The following is a 19480-nucleotide window of genomic DNA, read 5'->3' as shown; positions in this document are numbered from 1 at the left end:
ATTTTATTTTATTATGTTTTAATTTTTATTATTTCCCTTCTACGTGACTTTACCGAAAACCAAGAAGGTTCAAAATACATGGCAGTAGTCTCAGTCTATACCTACATGCCATATGTTTAAGTCACTTATTCAATTCATTTGTCACACGTCAGTTGCTTTCCATGTCATTTACGGTGTGGGCCATGTTCACTAAATCAAGTATGGATCATAGATTGGTTTTATTTGTCTTAAGCTAAAGTATATATGATGACATTGGCAGCAAATCTTAGGAAAATTTAAGAAAATAAGTTTTGAACATTCGTACCTTTACTCGACATTGCCAGACGTATGCTTCTTAAACTTAAAGCAAGTCCTTGCAGCCAAACACCTAGCAGGTACATAAACTACATAGTCTCTTGGTTACTAATATTTGTTGTTTAATAAAACCTGCCGTTCACATCTAAGCACTGTGAATCCAGAACTGGTCATGTGCGCACAACCGATTTAATAATAAAATGTTAGTCACCAAGGTCAAGGTTCATGGAATGCTACCTTTGGCACAGTGGTCATAAATGAACTGCACATAACAACCTGTTGCATTTTTTTTGCTGGAAGCACGTCAATAAGTTCTCCATGGATATTATGTTTCGGTAGTTTATTGATTTATCGAGAGAGGTAGTGATTCCGTTTCTGGACTGTTAGAAGAATTCAGCGATTTTAGTTTTAATCTCCGGCCACGGCTATCATCGGTGCCAAGTTGTATCTGAACTGGTCCTTGAATCTACCCCTTCACCAACCTACATTGGCTAGTGTGTTGAAGTTTCGTTTAACTATCTTGCTACACAAGTACTGATAATTGTTTTTTTACCCTTTTATCTGGCAATAAAACTGACACCTTTTTTTACAAGGAGTCATGTTTGCATTGACCACAATACCTACGGTCGGAATGCAAACAAAAAACACAACTCTGATAATGTATGCACTGTCCTTGAAATTTTAAAAAAATGTGTCAGTTTTGTTGCCAGATAAAAGGGTAAAAAAACAATTATCATATTTTGCTACTGGCAAAGGAGGTTCCAATGGTACACAAGTACTGTTTGGCAAAATTCAAAATTTGTGACTTCCTAGCATGCGGCAGCTAAAAGAATGATGCAAGTTCCTAATGCTCTTTGGCTCTATCCACGCAGCACTGTAAATAGGTGCACCACAATCCATCCGCAGGTCCGCGAGTGGCGTGCTAAAGCGTGTGTACTCCCACCTATTCAAAGACGTTTGGCCAGTGTAGAAGAGTAGGCCAAATAACCTCTATAGCAGTAGTTCTTAACCTTTACTACAGCCTTGCACCCCTTTGGTTCTCGGGGCATCTCAGGTGAGGAACCACTGCTCTAGAGGATCGCTCGAGATTATTGTGGAGGCCCTCTTGCCAACAAGTAGTGTGCGCAAACAATTTCGGGGCGAGCACCTTTACAATGTGTTGTATTGTAAATGTGCTTTTTTATACTTCTCTACACACAAAGTCATTAACTAAAGCACATCACTTCATGTATCTTTGTCTATAAATTGTAAGATGTTGAAAATGTTTGTGTTGATGGTGCTTTTCTTATTGAGTACAAGGCTGAATGAGGAATTGTGCTTGTGCAGTCTATCTCCAGAGCCATCTATACGGGCTGCAAAATGGCTGATGCCGTTGTCATGGGAGTGCCGTTCGACTTGGCTGAAGGCCAGCGAGGAAGCTCGCACATCACCTACAATGTGAGTGATTTTATCGTGTGCGTTTTCGGATTTCAGCTTGAGCAGTGCACACTTTTTTTTATACATTGTTTACACTATGCTGAAACCCCGAATCAATTGTAATGTTTCCCCACATTACAACCTGATTATGATTGTCAGGTGGCAGAGGGTATTGCTGAAAGTTGCCATTTTACCTACACGCTCTAATCCAAAAGTAATTATGAATCATTATAGTAATATTGGTCGTGAAAACCTATGTATAAAGTTAAGAAGGAGAGCATTCAGAAATTATCCTTTTTGACGACCGCAAATGTGGAGTGTGTGACAGTTTTAACCTATGTCATGGCTTCACGTTGCTTTCGCATTTTTATTCTTGAGCTGGGCATTTCTAAGCACTCCTGACACTTTTTAAGGATGATCATGAATAGAACCTATCGTAAATAAAACTCCTCTTCATATCGTGTGCAGGAGAGCGTCGTGTCGCGCGTGGCGAATCTGCCCCTGGTGAGCTCTGCGTACGACATGATGGCGGCTGCCTACAGCAGCACCAAGGAGAACCACCCGTACATGAAGTCGGTGTGCGAGGTGGCCGAGCAGGGCGTGCGCACGGTCGCTGGTGTCGCCGCCACCACTGTCAAGCCCCTGGTGGACAAGTTGAATCCCCAGAGTGAGTGGCCACGCGGCACTGCATCTCCCACGATGGTCCGATGGGCCACTCACCACTTGCAGACCCCCACGATTTTTCGATGGTCGAGCTATGATGAGTAAATTCAGAGCAAAGTAACACACCTTAAAATATTTTATTTATCCAGAAAATCCTCGTGGAATCTGGACACATTTTCAGGAAGGTTCTGCTTTTCAGGAATGCTTCAAACGATTTTTAAATGAAAGGAAAATGACAAAAGAGCCACACAGAGGATGGTCAGTTATACTATACAATTAATAAAATATAGCTCAAGTACGTACTTTTTATCCCGGATCGGTGCTAACTTGTGTAAGGGGGAGGATCAGTAGTGAGGCAAGACTTTCTGTGTTAACGGTCTTGTTTTGGTCTCAAATATCTACGTAAAATCACTTAAAAAGGTTCATTTTTAGCAGAAAGTCCTTTAAGAAGTTATCTCTGCTTAAATTAACATTCGGACAAAGTTCTTCTTTATTGACAGCCTTGACGGATGTAGAAATTCCAAATTTCTCTGGTGGGGGCTGAGACCATTGTAGGACGGGCCCGTTGACTTATCGCAAAGCGCATTTTTCCCTATAAACATGGTTTAAAAAAAAATATTGTCTTGTACTACTTACTTCCTCTCTGGTTCAGTAGCCGCACACGACCCGGAGATGGGCACCTCACCCGAGTTCAGTAACATGTTGACAGGCCACAAGTCACCCTTGGTAGCTGGTCACCTGCAGGCTGGTGGACGCACATTAGCATCGGTCTGGCTGAACGACAATGTCACTGAAAACGTGGTCTCTCTCGCTTCCAGCCACCACATGAGGCAGCCCAATATTTCTTTGTGTGGCACCATGTGTTTGCAATTCAGCTGAATAATGAAATGTTTCCTGTTGTGGTTCGTGTTGCTTGTGTGTGTTACAATACCAGAAGTGGGAAAACCAGTTCAGTGGTTGAATGGATGGCATAAAATACAATTTGTGACCATGCATAAAACAAGTCATAGGCTATGTGGTTGCCCATACAAGCACTGTCCGGGCTTAATCTCTGTGGTAGCTCCTGAGATCAGATGAGAACGGGTGCTTGTGTAAGAATGGAGCAATTGTAAAAAGTTTATGGGAGGGGAAAACTGAACAAAACCTCGTGATATTCTGTACTTGTTGTGCTTGGTAAGGGTGAACTTTGTCACACTTACTGTAATATGTGCGTTGGTATTTTAAAGCTTAGGGAAGTTGTGGTTGAGAGTACCGATGTAAAATGGTGAAGTGACTCACAGTTGCACTGTTGCAGTGTTGAACTAACCTTTGCTCCACTTGATAGTGTAATCATGTATCAGCATCTTTTCATATTGTGTTTGAGGAATATATAACTAAACGGTTCACTACTGGATAATGGCCTCGCCATGCCTGTGTGGATCGTGAGGGGTTATGACCGTACTTGACCACGCTGATTATTGCAGGTTTGTGAAGGTGGGGAGCATATTCCAGTTTGTGAAAGCACAAGTACAGTACAATAATGGATTGTACTGCACAATCCACCACGTAGCCCTGCAATTAATCTTGTTTTCATTGTTTTTTATGGATTTTCTTTGCCTTTTTACAGACGTGAGATATTTTGAATAGTGTTATGCTTGTCCAAATAGTGGTGTCATGTTACTTACATGCCTCGGTTTGCTGAGGAAGGCTCTGCCTGGTCACCAATGGCTGCACACAAAGTTGTAGTAAAGTTTTTCACCTGAGATGGCCTCTCAATGTTAAGAGGGTTAAGATTCTAGTTCAGTGACACCATTCTTTATGGTACATTATGCGGCAGGGGTGGAGTTGTGGCACAGTAGTTGGTGCACTGCACAATGAATCTGGCCTCCCCAGTCTGATTTTTGGCAATGGCCAATGTTTGTGGTGCACGATATCTGAATCGTTCCTGGGCCCCCCCACTACTATGCCAACCTGGGGTGGGGAAGTATGGCCAAATATTCCATGACCCGACACTGCATAGGGTGGCTGCCATCCAGCAGTGGATTGACAAAGGGCTGTTTAAGTTTATGAAGGATTACTGTCAAGCACCAAGTGAGATGGGCGCCATAGTGGCGAGATGTTAACTACCTCGCTTGGTATACAGGAGGTCGTGGGTTCGATCTCGACCCTGACGCCTGTATTTAGAATTGCATATTCTTCTCGTCGTCGCGTGGATTTTTCTCCGGGTCCTCCGGTTTTTCCCTCCACATTTAAAAACATGCATTTCGAGTATTTGGCTACTGCTATAAGTTTCCACGTGACAAGCCACTACTACGTAGAGCTATCATTTGTGGCCAAGTCGCTTCTGAAAAAGAGCTATATAGCTCAGTGAGCCTTACATGGTAAAATAAAAAATACTTTTAAAAGATGGTCCTATTGAAGATACTCATAAGTACAATATATTTTTGTATATGAGCTTTACAGATCTAAGTGTTTTTTTAATCTCCATGACGTGACTCCAACGGCCGTAAAAAAGTGGATATGTACTTGTGTGTCTTTACAGTTTTCACTGCCAACCAATACGCTTGCAAAGGGCTCGACAAACTGGAATATAAGCTGCCCATTCTGCAGCACTCCTCTGAAAAGGTGCAGTAAAACCTCACGATAAAGGTGGAAAACAAGCCAATACGTCCATTACCAATTAGTCTTACAAATGTGATGTGGAAATCCGCGTAGAAGGTGTACTGCTGGATAAATGGGATAGAGCCAGTAGTATGTAATCGTTTAAAAACAGTGGACCTTAAGTCCCAATTTTGTGCTTACCAACTCATACATAAAGGGCTTGGTGGCATTTATTTGATTGTAGCTTCAGGATAAAAGTTGGGTGTTAACCTCCCATCACACCTAAAACCTGGTTGCTACTATGATGCAAACTTGGCAGTTCGTAAATGATGAAGCGTTACACACTTTATACAAACTGCAATGAGATCAGAGTATGGGAGGAGTATTGCCCTTGAGCCAGTTATTTGCATAATGCTCAAGTGCAATTTTTGGCTTTAACATGAAAAAACCTTGTACAAGTTAACAATTTCCCCCATCCATAATAGATATTGGTCGCGAAAGCCTACGTGTTAAATTTTACACATGTTGAAATGAGCAGTGGGCAGTGTTCATCTCCATTGGACAACTGTTGCTTTCCCACAAGGCAGAAGTCATTTATTAAGATCAGAAAAGACTAGATACGAGTTGATCCCTGCCCAAGATTCGAACGCGTAACCTTTTCTTTTGAGATGTCTGTGCCAACTAACCAAATGCCCACCGGCCTTGTGCAGCTGGCAGCCAACGCCAAGGACATTGTCGCATCAACTGTCGGGGCCACCGTGGGCACGGTGACCGGCAGCATCACGGGTGCATTGGACAGGACCAAGGGCGCGGTGAACAACAGCGTGGAGATGACCAGGGGCGTCGTGTCAGGAGGGATGGACATAACCAAGGGGGTGGTTTTTGGAAGTGTGGAGATGACCAGGGGCATCGTGTCAGGAGGGGTGGACATAACCAAGGGGGTGGTTTTGGGAGGGGTAGAGATGACCAAGGGTGTGGTCAACAGCAGCGTGGATCTGACCAAGGGAGTGGTGTCAGGCGGGGTGGAGATGACCAAGAGCGTGGTGTCGGGCGGGGTGAGCACGGTGATGAACAGCCGCGTGGGGCAGCTGGTGACAGCCGGAGTGGATACGGCACTCGGCAAGACGGAGGACTACGTCGACTACTACCTGCCGTCTGCTGATGCCCCCAACCACGCCGGTGAGATAGCAGTGACTGCTGGCTCTGACCAAATAAATGTGGTATGTTGTTCACTAACGTGTTGTGATGATTGGCATTGTAGCTAGAGCTCTCAACTCCGTTCTAAGTTTGGAGATGACTTTCAAAATCATTCTCCTGGTAGTGTTAAAATGAGTAACGCTTTTACATGCGTTTAAACGACCTACTGGTGTCTAGAAGGTCCGTGGAGGCTCGGTGATGGACCATCCAGGTTGGACGGCCACTGCCGCCTGGTCAGCCCTCTAGGAGGGCAGGGAGTATTTCCAGGCTAATGAGGCCCATGACCACATGCTGCCACGTGTGGCAGGTTGAGTGCACCAGTTTGGCAGCTAGTAAAGGAAGAGGAAAATAGCGGTTGGGGAGAGCTCTGGTGATTGTGCAAGAAGTCATCCAAAACAAAACACCTGGTTTTGTCAATCCAATCTCTGGCAGGCAGTGAAAACAATTGTTGTAGCAAGTCAGCAGTGGTCGTCATATACGAAGACTGGTGTCTACCATGTGAATATAGAATTCTCAACAGAGCTCAGACAGTGACGATGTTTCATCTTTGGGTTGTTAAAATTTCCCCCCCCCCCTTTTAATGGCCAGCAGGTGGCGGTGTGCCCATATTCACCGAGTGTGTACTTCACTGCTCCCTTCTGTGTGCAGGAGAGGCAGGGGATGCAGCGCCAGAGAGACGGCTCATGGCCGGGCAGGACCTCCAGAGCTGCTACGTACGATTTAACTCCCTCTCCGCCAAGGTGCGGCAGCGCCTGTACGTGCAGTCTGTCGATCGACTGCGCAACGCCAAGATGCGCAGCCAGAACACCATTGCGCAGCTCCAACACACGGTCAACCTGGTACGTGGATTTTTGTGATTTATTTTGACACCCCAGTATAATGCGCAGAATGCCCAATTACTGAATGCGTGTGTTTTAAAAACAGTGGTCAAATTTTCAATCTATTTTCCCAGCCCTATCTATTCTTGCGATTATGTCATAAAACGGCGAGAGATGGCAATGGCTTGGGGGGGGTGGGGAGGCCTTTGTCCAGCAGTAGACCGCATATTATCAAACAAAGCCTAAAGTGACAAATTTATTTCAAATACCATTGTCTGGCTTTTATAGAATCTAAAAAGGCATTTGGTTCAGGGAAAACTAATGCAGTAATTGATGCAGTCTTCATAAATCAAGGCCTGAAATAAATTATATACAAACCTATCAAAATATCAAAACCAATATGATAGAGCAAGGCAACAAAATACAAACCATTAAAATGTTTCAGACAAGGAGATGCGCTATCACCATGACTAGTCACAGCAACACCATTAAAATGAAAAGGAGATGCGCTATCACCATGACTAGTTACAGCAACACCATTAACGTGGAGATATTTTATGAAAATTGGTACAGTAATAAGTGACCACAATGACTCGTCTCTACAGACAGGGGGGAGGGCATTGCAGACTAATTTTGTTTACCCAATCTGCTGGATGGGGCAATTGAGCCTTGGTCACGTAGACTTGGTTGCGTAGTGAATCTTGTGTTTACGTCAAAGTAATTACAGGCGCTGTTTACGAAATGTGGCATGGCCTATTGCACAGTTGGACAATGTCCAGTGAGCTTCCCCCCTCCTGTTTTTGCACAACCACTTGAGCTGATGTGGTTTTTTTGTCGTACCTGCCCGTAGATTGAGTACGCCAAGACACACCTGGACACTGCCAATCAACTGGTTCAAGACAAGCTGCAGAGCTCTTGGCAGCAATGGAAAGGGACCAGCCCGGGTGAAGGCGAGGGAGAGGGTGCGGAGAACGAATCTAAGGTTAACACCAGCACTTGTACAAAAAGATGAATTTAAAAAGGAACATTTGTATTAATGTCAAATTTGTGTTGTGCGGTGGAAATTACCTTTCTTCTAAGTGGGGGCTGTATGTATATATGAACGTCTTTTGCACCATACGTAGCCAATTGTGCTAATCGGAGGTGCGGGGGAAGGACAACAAACTAAATGCAAAAAGCAGTTCTAAAGAAATGAGTTTTCACTTTAGATTTAAAAGTGCATAGCTCCAGTGGCTTCCTAAAATCGGAAGGAAGAGCGTTCCAGACAGCCACGGGAGCGTATCTGAAAGTGCGTGATGCAGTGACCGTCTGTGTTCGATGGTTGGTAGTTCATAGTCATCAAATCTTTGTGTAATGTAGGAATTTGGGCGGGAGACGACTTGACGGGTAGCACACTTTTATTAACACCAACTCACTAACACGTGTGATCAACTGCAGCCTATGCTACGCGGTTCTTCCGGCTACACACACACGGGCTCTTCCGCCCCGTAGCTTCTAGGGAACCCACCCCAACTGGGGTCTGGGTCTCGACCACTGGGTCCCACAGCCTCGCCCTTACAAGGACGTCAGGCCACGGGTCCCACGGTCTCCCCTCTGAGCCGCACAGGGTCCCGGCCCTTACAAGGACAGCGGGACTAGGGGTCTCAGGGCCCTATCTCTTCCAACTCCGTCTTCGATCTTCACTGGTTAACAACTCCCCGAGCGCTCCCGCGCATCCCCCTTTATAGTCCTCCGCTCCCGGGGAGACGGAGCCCATGCGGACCTCGATGAAAGCACCCACCCCCGTTGACCAATCACCACGCGCTGCCACACGATCCTTTTTCCCATCTTGTGTCAGCGCACGCAACCACTCGCCACGCGCCGCCACATGATCCATCACTGTCAGCGCACGTCACCACTATACCACGCGATGTAGCCACACCCGACGCGCTCACACACGCTCCCCCCTTGTCAGCGCATACCGCCACTACATCACCCCCCACCACATAGCTCGCAGCCGGCCCAGCTGCTAAGAAAAAAACTCCCTCCCCGTGTGTGCCCCATAACACCAACAATAACCACCACAACACAACAACATAACACAAGACAACAAGAACTCCGTGAATCCCGTAAGAATCAGAACACGCCACCGTAACAACAAGAATAATATGTACAAACCGCTGAGTGACAAAAATAAACTATATACAAGAATGACCCGCGCAGCGTCCCTCCATTTCCAACCGCCCCTTGAACGGGACATTAGACCGGACCGAAGGGGAACGCCGCGACGAGATGCAACCCCGGGACTCCTTCTCCAACCCCTTCAGGAAAAGTGTCGCGTTTTAGCACGAGTCCGCCTGGCCGGTCCGTCGTACGGCACCAGACGCGGGTGACCGTCAGGTGGCGCCGGCAGTCCAGGAAAGCACGGGGCAGGCATCGGAGATCCGCGCGTGCCTCGGGGTTCCGGTTTCCGACGGTCAGCAGCCGTCAGGTCCGAGACACCTGGGAGTGGATCAGGTGGAGACACGTGAGGATCAGGCGGCGACATGTCCCTCCCCGAGTCGACGGCCACATCACACGCTCGGTCGTCACGACACAAAGGGAGGCCATGTGGCGCCGCGAAAGGTTTCAGACGGGAGGGGTGAACGTACCAGCGGCGTTTTCCCCATTTAATCTGAACACACTGGGGTCGCGCAATACGCACGACTTCCACAGGTCCCCTCCATGGCCTCAGAAATTTTGGGGACGTAGCCAACGGTGCATGTGGGCCGTGCAGCCAGGTCTTATCGCCTGGTTTCCAATTGTGCGTATACACCTTCCGTGTCTGCAATTTTTCGTTAGCGATCTGGCGAGATCTCGAATTCAACCTCGCAGCCTCCCGCGCTTCAGCCAGTTTGGCGATATTAAATTTGATGTGGTCGGCCAATTTTGATTTTGCACGCGGCTCGGAAATCCCCAGTTGGGCATCCATGGGTGGATCGGCCTCTCGACCATACATGAGAAAAAATGGGGAAAAGCCCGTCGCCGCATGGGGGGCCATTCTATACGCCGCGAGGACCCCAGGTACCTGTAAGTCCCAGTCAACCTGATCGTCGCGCACCTGTTGACACAACATAGAAGTAATCGTCCTGTGGAGACGTTCAACCGTTCCATCAGTCTGTGGGTGGTATGGGGAGGTACACACTTTTTTCGTACCCAACAGGTCGCACACCTCGCGCAACAAAACGCTTGAAAAAATTTTTCCATGGTCAGTTAGCAAGTGTTCGGGGGTGCCTTTGTCCAAAACATAGCCCTGGACAAAGGCGTCCGCCACTGCCGCAGCCGATTGGTTGGCGAGTGGCCATGCCATGGGCCATCAGGTGAAGTATTCCACGCCAACTAGCAGGTACTTGTTACCCCTAGGTGTAACAGGAAAGGGCCCCAAGATGTCGAGCGCGACCAGTTCGTTCGTGCGCGAAACCTGGATGGACTGTAGTGGTGGATTAGCCGCTACTGGCGGCGGTTTTCTTTGAGCGCACCCCACACACCCCTTAAGGATGTTTGCCACGTCGCTCCCCATACCCGGCCAATAATAGTCCCACTGGAGTAGGGCGAGCGTTTTATGAAATTCCAAATGCAGGAGTCGTTCGTGAGCAGCTAGAACGACCCTACCCCGCATAGCAGATGGCACAACGAGCGCATGACACCGGGACATATTGTCCCACTTCATCAGGAGGCCCTGTCTGACCACCCAGGAGCCAACCCCTGTCTCCCCCCCCTCGGGACCCTCTGCCTTTCGACGCAACGTGATTAGTTAGCTGTCAGCCATCTGGAGACGGCCCCACTCAATAAGAGGCAACGCGAGTAACGAGTCCCCGCACGCGGGAGCGGCAGGTACATCGACCCGTGGAGCGTCAGTGGCGGCGAGCAGAGCCTCCGCGGGGACGGCGACAGGGGGTTTACACCGCGCCGATCCCAGAAGACATGCGCATTCCGAGCGAGGCGACAATCGCGACAAGGCATCCGCATTCCAGTGCCGCAATCCCTTACGGTAAATGGTCGTGAATTGGTAGTCTTGGAGGACCTCCAACCATCGGGACAACTGACCGGAGGGTTGGGCAACCCGCATTGCGTACTGGAGCGCCGCGTGGTCCGTTCGAACAGTAAAATGACGGCCGTAGAGATACGGCCTGAATTGCTGGATAAAAAAAACGATCGCTAGCAATTCACGACGTGTCACACAGTAGCGCTGTTCCGCTGGTGACAAAACTCTGCTACCATAGGCGACCACTCATTCGACACCCCCGACCACCTGCGAGAGCACTCCCCTGATACCCGTGTTACTGGCATCCGTGTCAAGCAGGAACGGTTGCGTGAAATCAGGGTAACACAAGGGAGGAGCCCGCACTAAGGCATCCCGAAGGGAGCAGAACGCAGCCTCCTCCTCCGGCCCCCAGTGAAACTTTACCCCTTTAGCCGTCAAAGCATGTAGGGGCCTGGCTATGGTGGCAAAATTTTCAACAAAACGGCGGTAGTAGGAGGCGAACCCTATGAAGCTGCGGACCTCGGTGACTGAGGTTGGCGTTGGCCACGAGCTGACGCAGTGCGTCTTAGCAGGGTCTGTAGAGATCCCTGAACGGCCAACGATATGCCCCAAGTACCTCACCGATTCCCGAAGCAGGTGGCATTTCCCTGGTTTAAATTTTAACTTAGCGGAACGCATCCTGAGGAACATCCCCCTTAATCGTTGGAGGTGCTCCTCAAAGGTCCGACTGAAAACAATGATGTCATCGAGGTAAATCAAGCAGGTGTCCCATTGGAGACCTGACAAAACCAATTCCATGAGTCTCTGGAACGTGGCGGGAGCGGAATGGAGCCCCATGGGCAAACGATTAAATTGAAATAGGCCTCCCGGTGTCCGGAAAGCGGTCTTTGGTTTCGATTCTTCAACGAGGGGCAATTGCCAAAATCCCGAAAGCAGGTCAAGCGTCGAAAAAAAACGCGCCCCTGCCAAGGCATCTAGAGACTCATCCATTCTGGGGAGTGGATACGCGTCGGCCATCGAGATTTTATTGAGGCGGCGGAAGTCTACACAAAAACGCAAAGACCCGTCCTGTTTTTTAACAAGGACGATGGGCGCACCCCATGGATTGGAAGAGGTCAAAATGATGTCGGCAGCCAGCATGTCATTAACAGCCGACTGCACATGCTCCTTCTCGGCTGGGCTCAGCCGGAGGGGATTCTGCCGAATTGGGGCCGCATCACCCATCGCTATGTGGTGGCACAACAGGTCCGTGCAGCCAATATCGTATTTGTGTCTGCTAAACACATCAGAAAATTCGAGTAGCAGGCCCCTCAACGCTCCCAACTGCGCACTAGACAGGTTACTGGAACCCGCACACAACGAGTCCAACCATTGTGTGTCCTCCCCCGATGGAGGATGCGGATCCAGGGTAGAATCGACATGTGCAGCGAGCTGCTCATCTACGGGCAACGGCGCCGCGTGTGCAAGCACGGTGCCCTGTGTAATAACAGCTGGCCGCGACCCCGCGTTCAGAACCATATCGAATGGATCTCTGTCCGCCCGCACCATGGTCTGAGCTACTGCCAAGTCGAGGCCCCCAACAGCTTTGTTTGACGGCCCCAAAAGGACACCCTGTCCCGCCGCATCCACCCCGAAGGGTTTCCGTAACCGAAGGGGTACCAGCATCTGCGATCCCGGGGGCACGCGCACCGTCTGAGTTGCCAGCGCCTGGACTGTTGCACAAACCGTGCGTAGTTTGGTAGGACTTGGCAAAAATGCAATACGCCGACCCGATGGAAGCTCAATACAGGCCTGATCGACGAGAATTTTAATGGGCATTTTAGCCAAAAAGTCCGTACCCAGTAAACACGGAACTGCCAGGGACGATGAAACCAAAATAGGACCCGCCAATTTAATATCTCCGATACAAATGGTCGCCCGGATCTGGCCGACAATCCCCAAAGAGCCCCCGTTTGCCGCATAACATGGTACGTCCACCGGGAGTAGGGGTCGACATTGGACGGGGAGGATGTTATAAATAAGGTCCGAAATGATAGTGGCCGACGCACCCGTGTCCACCAGTACCCGGACCTCAACCCCGTCAATAAATCCCGTTACCACGGATGACCTGGCCGAAGCAGCCACTATTCTGTGGGCCAACTCGGACCATTTGACTGCTCCCAGGCCGTGTATGAACCCCCCTCGCCGAACCGAATCACCGGCCCCCATGCGCGTTCCCCCCGCCGCGAAGCGGCGACCCAAGTGTGCCGTGTATGTGGACCGAGCATGTGTGGTGCCGCGACTTGCCGGGGGTAGCTGGGACGACTTGGGCCCTTGGTCGTCGTCCGGACGTGGTCCCGAGGCGCGCTGACGCGGAGCCCGGCACCCGGACGTGACGTGACCCCGAAGGCCGCAGTTGTAGCACATGACGAGAGACGTCGCAGGTTTCGGTTGCTCCAGCTTGCGGGATGATCGCAGGGGCGAACGACCTCCCGATCTCCACTCCCCCGGTCTTGCCACGGTGAAGGCCTCCTCCCGAGATGGAACAGTCTGAGGCTCGGCGACCATCGGGGCAGGTGTCGCAACTCCCGCCGATGCACAGACGACCGTCCGCTTCCACTTCAGGACCTCGTGTGCATGGATACTCGTAGCAACCCCCAAAGAGCAAATGTCCATCTCGTCCGCCGTATTGATGGGGACCCCCAGGTCCTGGGCCAACGCCAGCAGCTGCTCCGTCACCATTGCGTCCTTCCCCTCCTCGTCCATGCGGGGAAAGGCGGCGTCCGCAAGGGCGAGCAGCGCCGTGCGGTAGGCGAGCGTAGTTTCCGTGTCCCCTTTACGCCGCTCGTAGAACTGGTGGCGACAGGTCGAGGGCGGTCCAAACACTTTGGCCATGAGGTGTAGCGTGGCCTTTAGCGTGGAGCGGGACGATCTTGGGGCGGACCTGAAGGCCGCGAGTGCGTCGTCGTCCAGCGTCGCCGGCAGCGCACCTAAGGCCGTGGCGTCGGACCACCCCGACATTTCTTGATGTGCGAGAAACCTTCGCTGGAAGGCTCCCCAGTCGCCCCCCTCAGCCTTGAACGCTGTCAGCGCGGGAAGTCTTTGTTGGAAGACTTGGTCATCCTCCGAGTGTTGATTTTCCCGCGCGCCGCTATGGTTGAGAAGAATGGCGGCTCCCTCGGCAGGTGTTTCGTGGGGACTTTTGGCGCGCGTTGATGACGCGGGCTGTGATGAGTGGAGGTCCCCGACCACGTGGTGCCCCCGATTCCCGCCAATCGATGGCGGATCAACAAAGTTGGCGCCAATTTCCAAATTTCGTAGCGCGAAGCGCATTCTGGCGGGATTCTTCGGCCCGTGCTCCTTCCTCCAGCCTTGTCGTCGTCCTCGCGCCTCCAGAAGCGGTGATTTCCGCCAAAATAGAAGCGGCGGCGAGCAGCAACTCCGCCAGGCGGGATTGTGCATCCTGGAGGCCGGTGTCGGACCCCAGCGGAGCGTCGGGCATCGCCGCGAGGTGCTGTGGCGTCGGCATCTCCTCCTCCTCCCCTCCCGAGGCTTGCAGTCCCGGTACGTCGTGGTCGTCTTCCCGATCTCGCTCGTGGGTACGGGTAGTCTTCCTAGTATCCATTCTTTGAAGACAGGTTCACTTCTGACACCAGTTGTAATGTAGGAATTTGGGCGGGAGACGACTTGACGGGTAGCACACTTTTATTAACACCAACTCATTAACACGTGTGATCAACTGCAGCCTATGCTACGCGGCTCCCCCGGCTACACACACACGGGCTCTTCCGCCCCGTAGCTTCTAGGGAACCCACCCCAACTGGGGTCTGGGTCGCGACCACTGGGTCCCACAGCCTCGCCCTTACAAGGACGTCAGGCCACGGGTCCCACGGTCTCCCCTCTGAGCCGCACAGGGTCCCGGCCCTTACAAGGACAGCGGGACTAGGGGTCTCAGGGCCCTATCTCTTCCAACTCCGTCTTCGATCTTCACTGGTTAACAACTCCCCGAGCGCTCCCGCGCATCCCCCTTTATAGTCCTCCGCTCCCGGGGAGATGGAGCCCATGCGGACCTCGATGAGAGCACCCACCCCCGTTGACCAATCGCCACGCGCTGCCACACGATCCTTTCTCCCCATCTTGTGTCAGCGCACACAACCACTCGCCACGCGCTGCCACATGATCCATAACTGTCAGCGCGCGTCACCACTATACCACGCGATGTAGCCACACCCGACGCGCTCACACACGCTCCCCCCTTGTCAGCGCTTACCGCCACTACATCTGCAAGACAATGTCCGACTGCATGAAGTGTATGCTGGAGGGAATGCGCCAAATAGGTTGCTGTCTTGTCTGTAATGCATTTGATTGTTATTGCCTATTGTACGTGGACTTTATCAGGACCGCCTGGTTTCGTCTTTTAGTGCGGAAATGTACCTAAGAATATTGTGCCGAATATCTCTCGCAGTATCCTGATAATGGGTGGGGCTTAATGAGGCTGTCCTGGGTGAAATAAAAAAAACTCTTGTCAGTCTATCTAGCTGGGTTAAGCTGCAGGTTTGAGTGCTCGTCTAAAATTGGAAGGTTGTAAAATCAAAGCTTAGTTTGTAATTTGTTCAGCCCATCATTTCTTTGAGTACCAATTGGTGGGATGTATAGTGGTCAGCCTATGGATAAACTAGTTCTTCCATGCGAATGTGTAGTTTCCACCAGTATCTTATGGCCACCATTGTAGATAAGCACCAGCCAAGCCAGTGAGCCCCTTTTGAGAAGCGAGACATTGACTTTGTGCGAGTGCCCTTCCACTTGACTCTTACATTTACACTGGTGATCTCCTTGCCGTTGGAGCGCAGTCTGTTGAGTCCAGGACGCTGGCGATGGCTCGCGCCCTGAGCCAGCAGGTGCACACGTCGTGCGTGTCTCTGGCCTCCAACGTCCGCGGCCTTCCACAGAATGTGCAGGACCAGGCGCAGCGCGTCCGCCAAAACGCAGAGGCCCTCGTTGCTGCCTTCCGCAATACCACCTCTTTCAAGGTATGAAATTAGATCCCCTTATTTTGTGGCCTTTTCAGTGTTTTTTTTATTTTTCAGATTGTTGATTTTGGTTCCTGATTGCAACGTGTGTGAAATACATTGTCTCTTTGTGGATACGTATCGTGTTTTCCTGAGAATACAAAAATCCATAAGCCCCTAAATTGACTAGCTAACTCAACAGCGTGGTGAAGTATGGGTCAAACAATTCCTATGAACAACACGACATTGGGAGGCCTTAATCTAGGAAGTGTTGGAAAAAAGGCAGTAAATTATAAATAAATAAATATTTTAATCCCTGAAAAACACATTAATGTCCATTGTTGAAATATGGTCATTGGTAAATAAATTGGAAAATAATGCTGAAAGTGAATGCGTCGTGTTTCCGTGTTGAAATGAACATTGAGTGGTGATTGGCTCTGGTGGCTCGGAGCCAGTCGGAAAGGTACCAGACTCCGCATGTGACAACCCCTCACGACTTCCAACGAAGTGGTGCTCAGTGTATTGACCTTGGAGGGGTTAAGACCGGGGTCAATCCCAGACGTTATTTCAAATTGCAGCCACCCGATTGTACTACACGAACCCTAACCACGCTGTCACTGCCTGGAGTCGATCTACAACATGGTTTTATGGGCAATTTGCAAAGACTAAAAACAAGTTTTCTATCGCCTTGCTTTTGCAGGACATCCCGGCGCATCTGTTAACCCGCAGCAAGGAGCAAATATCGCAGCTCAGCATCTCCATGGAGGATGTTGTGGACTACTTGCTTAATAACACGCCCTTCAACTGGATGGTAGGTTTCATCATCACCCACCAGCTGGAAGAGGGCACCCCGCAAATCGGGGAAGGTGAGGCTCCAGCCGAAATGGACACACAGGCCCCCCGGAGCCAACAGAGCACACGCAGTGTGAGCACTAACGTGTGGCAGCTCTGAACAGGCCAGTGGTGCTTGTGGTGTTCTTTATAAACTAAACTAAACTCTTTTAATTTTACCGGGTAAGGCTCATTGAGCTATATAGCCATTTTTTTCAGAAGTGATCTGGCCACATATGATCGATCGAAGTGGTTCATCATGTGGAAATTTAAAGCAGCCAAATACTCTAAAACCAGGGCTGAGGAACCTCTTTCTTACTGAGGGCGACTTGAAAAAACAGTGCAATGCATCAACATCTTACACCGAAGAGTATTCTCCAAAAGAGAACAACACAATATAATACAAACTCGGTATAACTGTGTTTATGCCTTACAATACGCCATTTTAAGAGGGTTGGGGGAACCCTTTTCTTCATGAGCCGAATAAGACTTGAAATAGCCACGCCTCCTGTCACTTTTTTCACTGCAAAAGGCCCTTGCAGTTACAAGTGACATCGTACTAAATTTATACTTGGGTAAAAAATATTGCCGATTTTCTGTCCATTTACGATGATTTTAGTGATGGACAAATATAGTTTCCGAGCCATTTAAAAGTGACAGGTTCCTTCTGGGTGTTGGCTATATGAAATTCAGTGTTGGGCCATATTCTGCTCGTGGGCCATAGGTTTCACACCCATGCCATATCCCGGCCTGTTGTTTTTTTGGAAACTAACTTTATAGACCATGACCTGTATCAGAGTGCTTGCATGAAAACAACTAAAATCGAGATTGCTCTCTTGTCTCGCTAATTTATTCTAAATGAGTATTTGCATTACCTTAATGAAGGTTCTTTTTTTGGATGTCTAATCATGGATTTATTAAGGGAAAGCCGCAGTTACAAACTAAACTGCTTCCTTTACAGTTCGGGACTGACATGGGTGTTTGCTTTAATGAACATGGTGTGATGAAGTGCATAGAATGGAAATGCTAACTTTCTCATGCCTGCCAATGCGAATAATTGGTAATCGTGGGCTATGCATTCCCCTCCCATTTATCTCTGCGATGGAATGGTGCATAAACAGCCATTGACTGTCGACCTCTTAAAGCCACGCTCCAAAATTGTGACGGCATTTTGCTATTTGGGAATAACCTGCACTCCTATTGCGATGTTTACATTTTGAGGCTAAAAGATGGAAGTGGTAATTCTCTGCGAGCTTGCAACATCTAAAACAATATAATTTTAACGATTTAGAGTGAAAAGTCTGCTGTAACGTTGGCAGTTGTATTATTGATCTATCCAAACAATTAATGCAAAGCTTGCCATAACATCCATGTGATGTGCTTTGTGCTGCACGAATAATAAGGATAGTGGTATACTTTTTAGTTGGCAGAGATGAGTATTTTTCTTTCTGCTTTGCACATTTTTATCTAATTTGTTAAACCTATCCTCTGCCTGCCTCTTTTAAACTGATGTGAACCACTAAAGCAACAAAACTATTCTGACTGCCATATGAATTGAGCTTAGCTGCAATATTTTTTTTATATATAGGTCTTAATTACAGGATAACACGTAGCTGGCAACTGGCATTGTAATGAAATAAGAGGTAATATCCATATCGTTTTATCTTCAATGTGAATTTTCAGAGCCCCATCGACTGAAAATATATTTTGTTTATTACATTTCTTGCAATACATACAAGTTGAAAGTAATTTCTAGTAAAACAGAAAAATTGCATTCCAGCCAATCTTGATTGGATGTCGAGGACATTAATAATTGTAGCTAAGGATAATATTAGCATTACAAAGTAATTTTAAGCGTTTGCCTTGAGTGAGCCTGCTACCGCACATACAAATATTTAGCAGGAACATTGTTTTTGCATGCATATATTTAAGGAGTGAGGTTTCTAAGATAATGAAAAACAAGAACTTTAGTCATCAATGTCGTGCTAGGCTTTCAAGTACTTTTGTAATTTTCCAACACTGACAATGAGTTGCAGATCCTTGAAAAACGGGTTCATTGATGAGCAGCCTGTTTGGAAAAGACCATTTTAAACAAGGAACGCTTCATCGAGTCTTACAGATTTAGGGGAGGGCCCTGCATTTATATGGTTGGCCAATTCCATGAATGAGTTTTCATTGCACAGGTCTGAAATGTATTTAAAACTGACAAGTCAGAATTGTTTACCCACATATTTGCTGCTTGATTTTCACGTGTTGCTTACACCTGACAACACGCAACATATGCTGTAAGTTCACAAGATTTGCGTATTTTGCAATGTTCTATCCGGTATTTTTATTAAATGTTAACTGTCAAATAAGCTGGTTGGTATGTGATGGAAATTTAATGACAACGTTGCACACTTGGTTACCAGTGACTTAATGCATGGGGAGGGTGTACCAATGCTTATATTCCTAAATTAAAATATATTCTTAAACTCATTCTAATGCATCAAGCCTTATGTGTAAGAATTTATATTTTCTCAGTAGATGTAAGTAATGGATTTGTATCAGCCCTGCAGCCACTTGAGTTGCTGATTTTCCCTCAATAGTGGCGGTCTGTCGAATTGGTGGGGTGGAGTGAATTGTTCCGCCTGTATGAAACGCCAGTGGGGGTGGATATGTTTGTTACAAAATGTGTATACTTTTGGACA

The 19480-nt window shown here is 48.6% G+C and overlaps 1 protein-coding gene across 1 annotated transcript in view; it reads left to right on the top strand.

The window, feature by feature from the left end:
• Positions 1-19480, top strand: part of LOC133346343 (uncharacterized) — a 38859-nt gene that overhangs the window by 18301 nt on the left and 1078 nt on the right. The window contains exons 11-18 of the mRNA XM_061557838.1: positions 1621-1731; positions 2179-2377; positions 4895-4977; positions 5664-6132; positions 6799-6989; positions 7819-7950; positions 15801-15980; positions 16660-16770. Of these exons, the coding sequence (XP_061413822.1) occupies positions 1621-1731; positions 2179-2377; positions 4895-4977; positions 5664-6132; positions 6799-6989; positions 7819-7950; positions 15801-15980; positions 16660-16770 (1476 nt within the window). The remainder of the gene's footprint in view (positions 1-1620; positions 1732-2178; positions 2378-4894; positions 4978-5663; positions 6133-6798; positions 6990-7818; positions 7951-15800; positions 15981-16659; positions 16771-19480) is intronic.

The sequence above is a fragment of the Lethenteron reissneri genome, chromosome 24 (genome assembly GCF_015708825.2).
Source record: "Lethenteron reissneri isolate LAM-NWPU_2019-01 chromosome 24, ASM1570882v1, whole genome shotgun sequence".
Lineage (NCBI taxonomy): Eukaryota > Metazoa > Chordata > Hyperoartia > Petromyzontiformes > Petromyzontidae > Lethenteron > Lethenteron reissneri.
The sequence above is the reverse complement of the archived record's forward strand: the minus strand, read 5'-3'. Positions and strand labels throughout refer to the sequence as shown.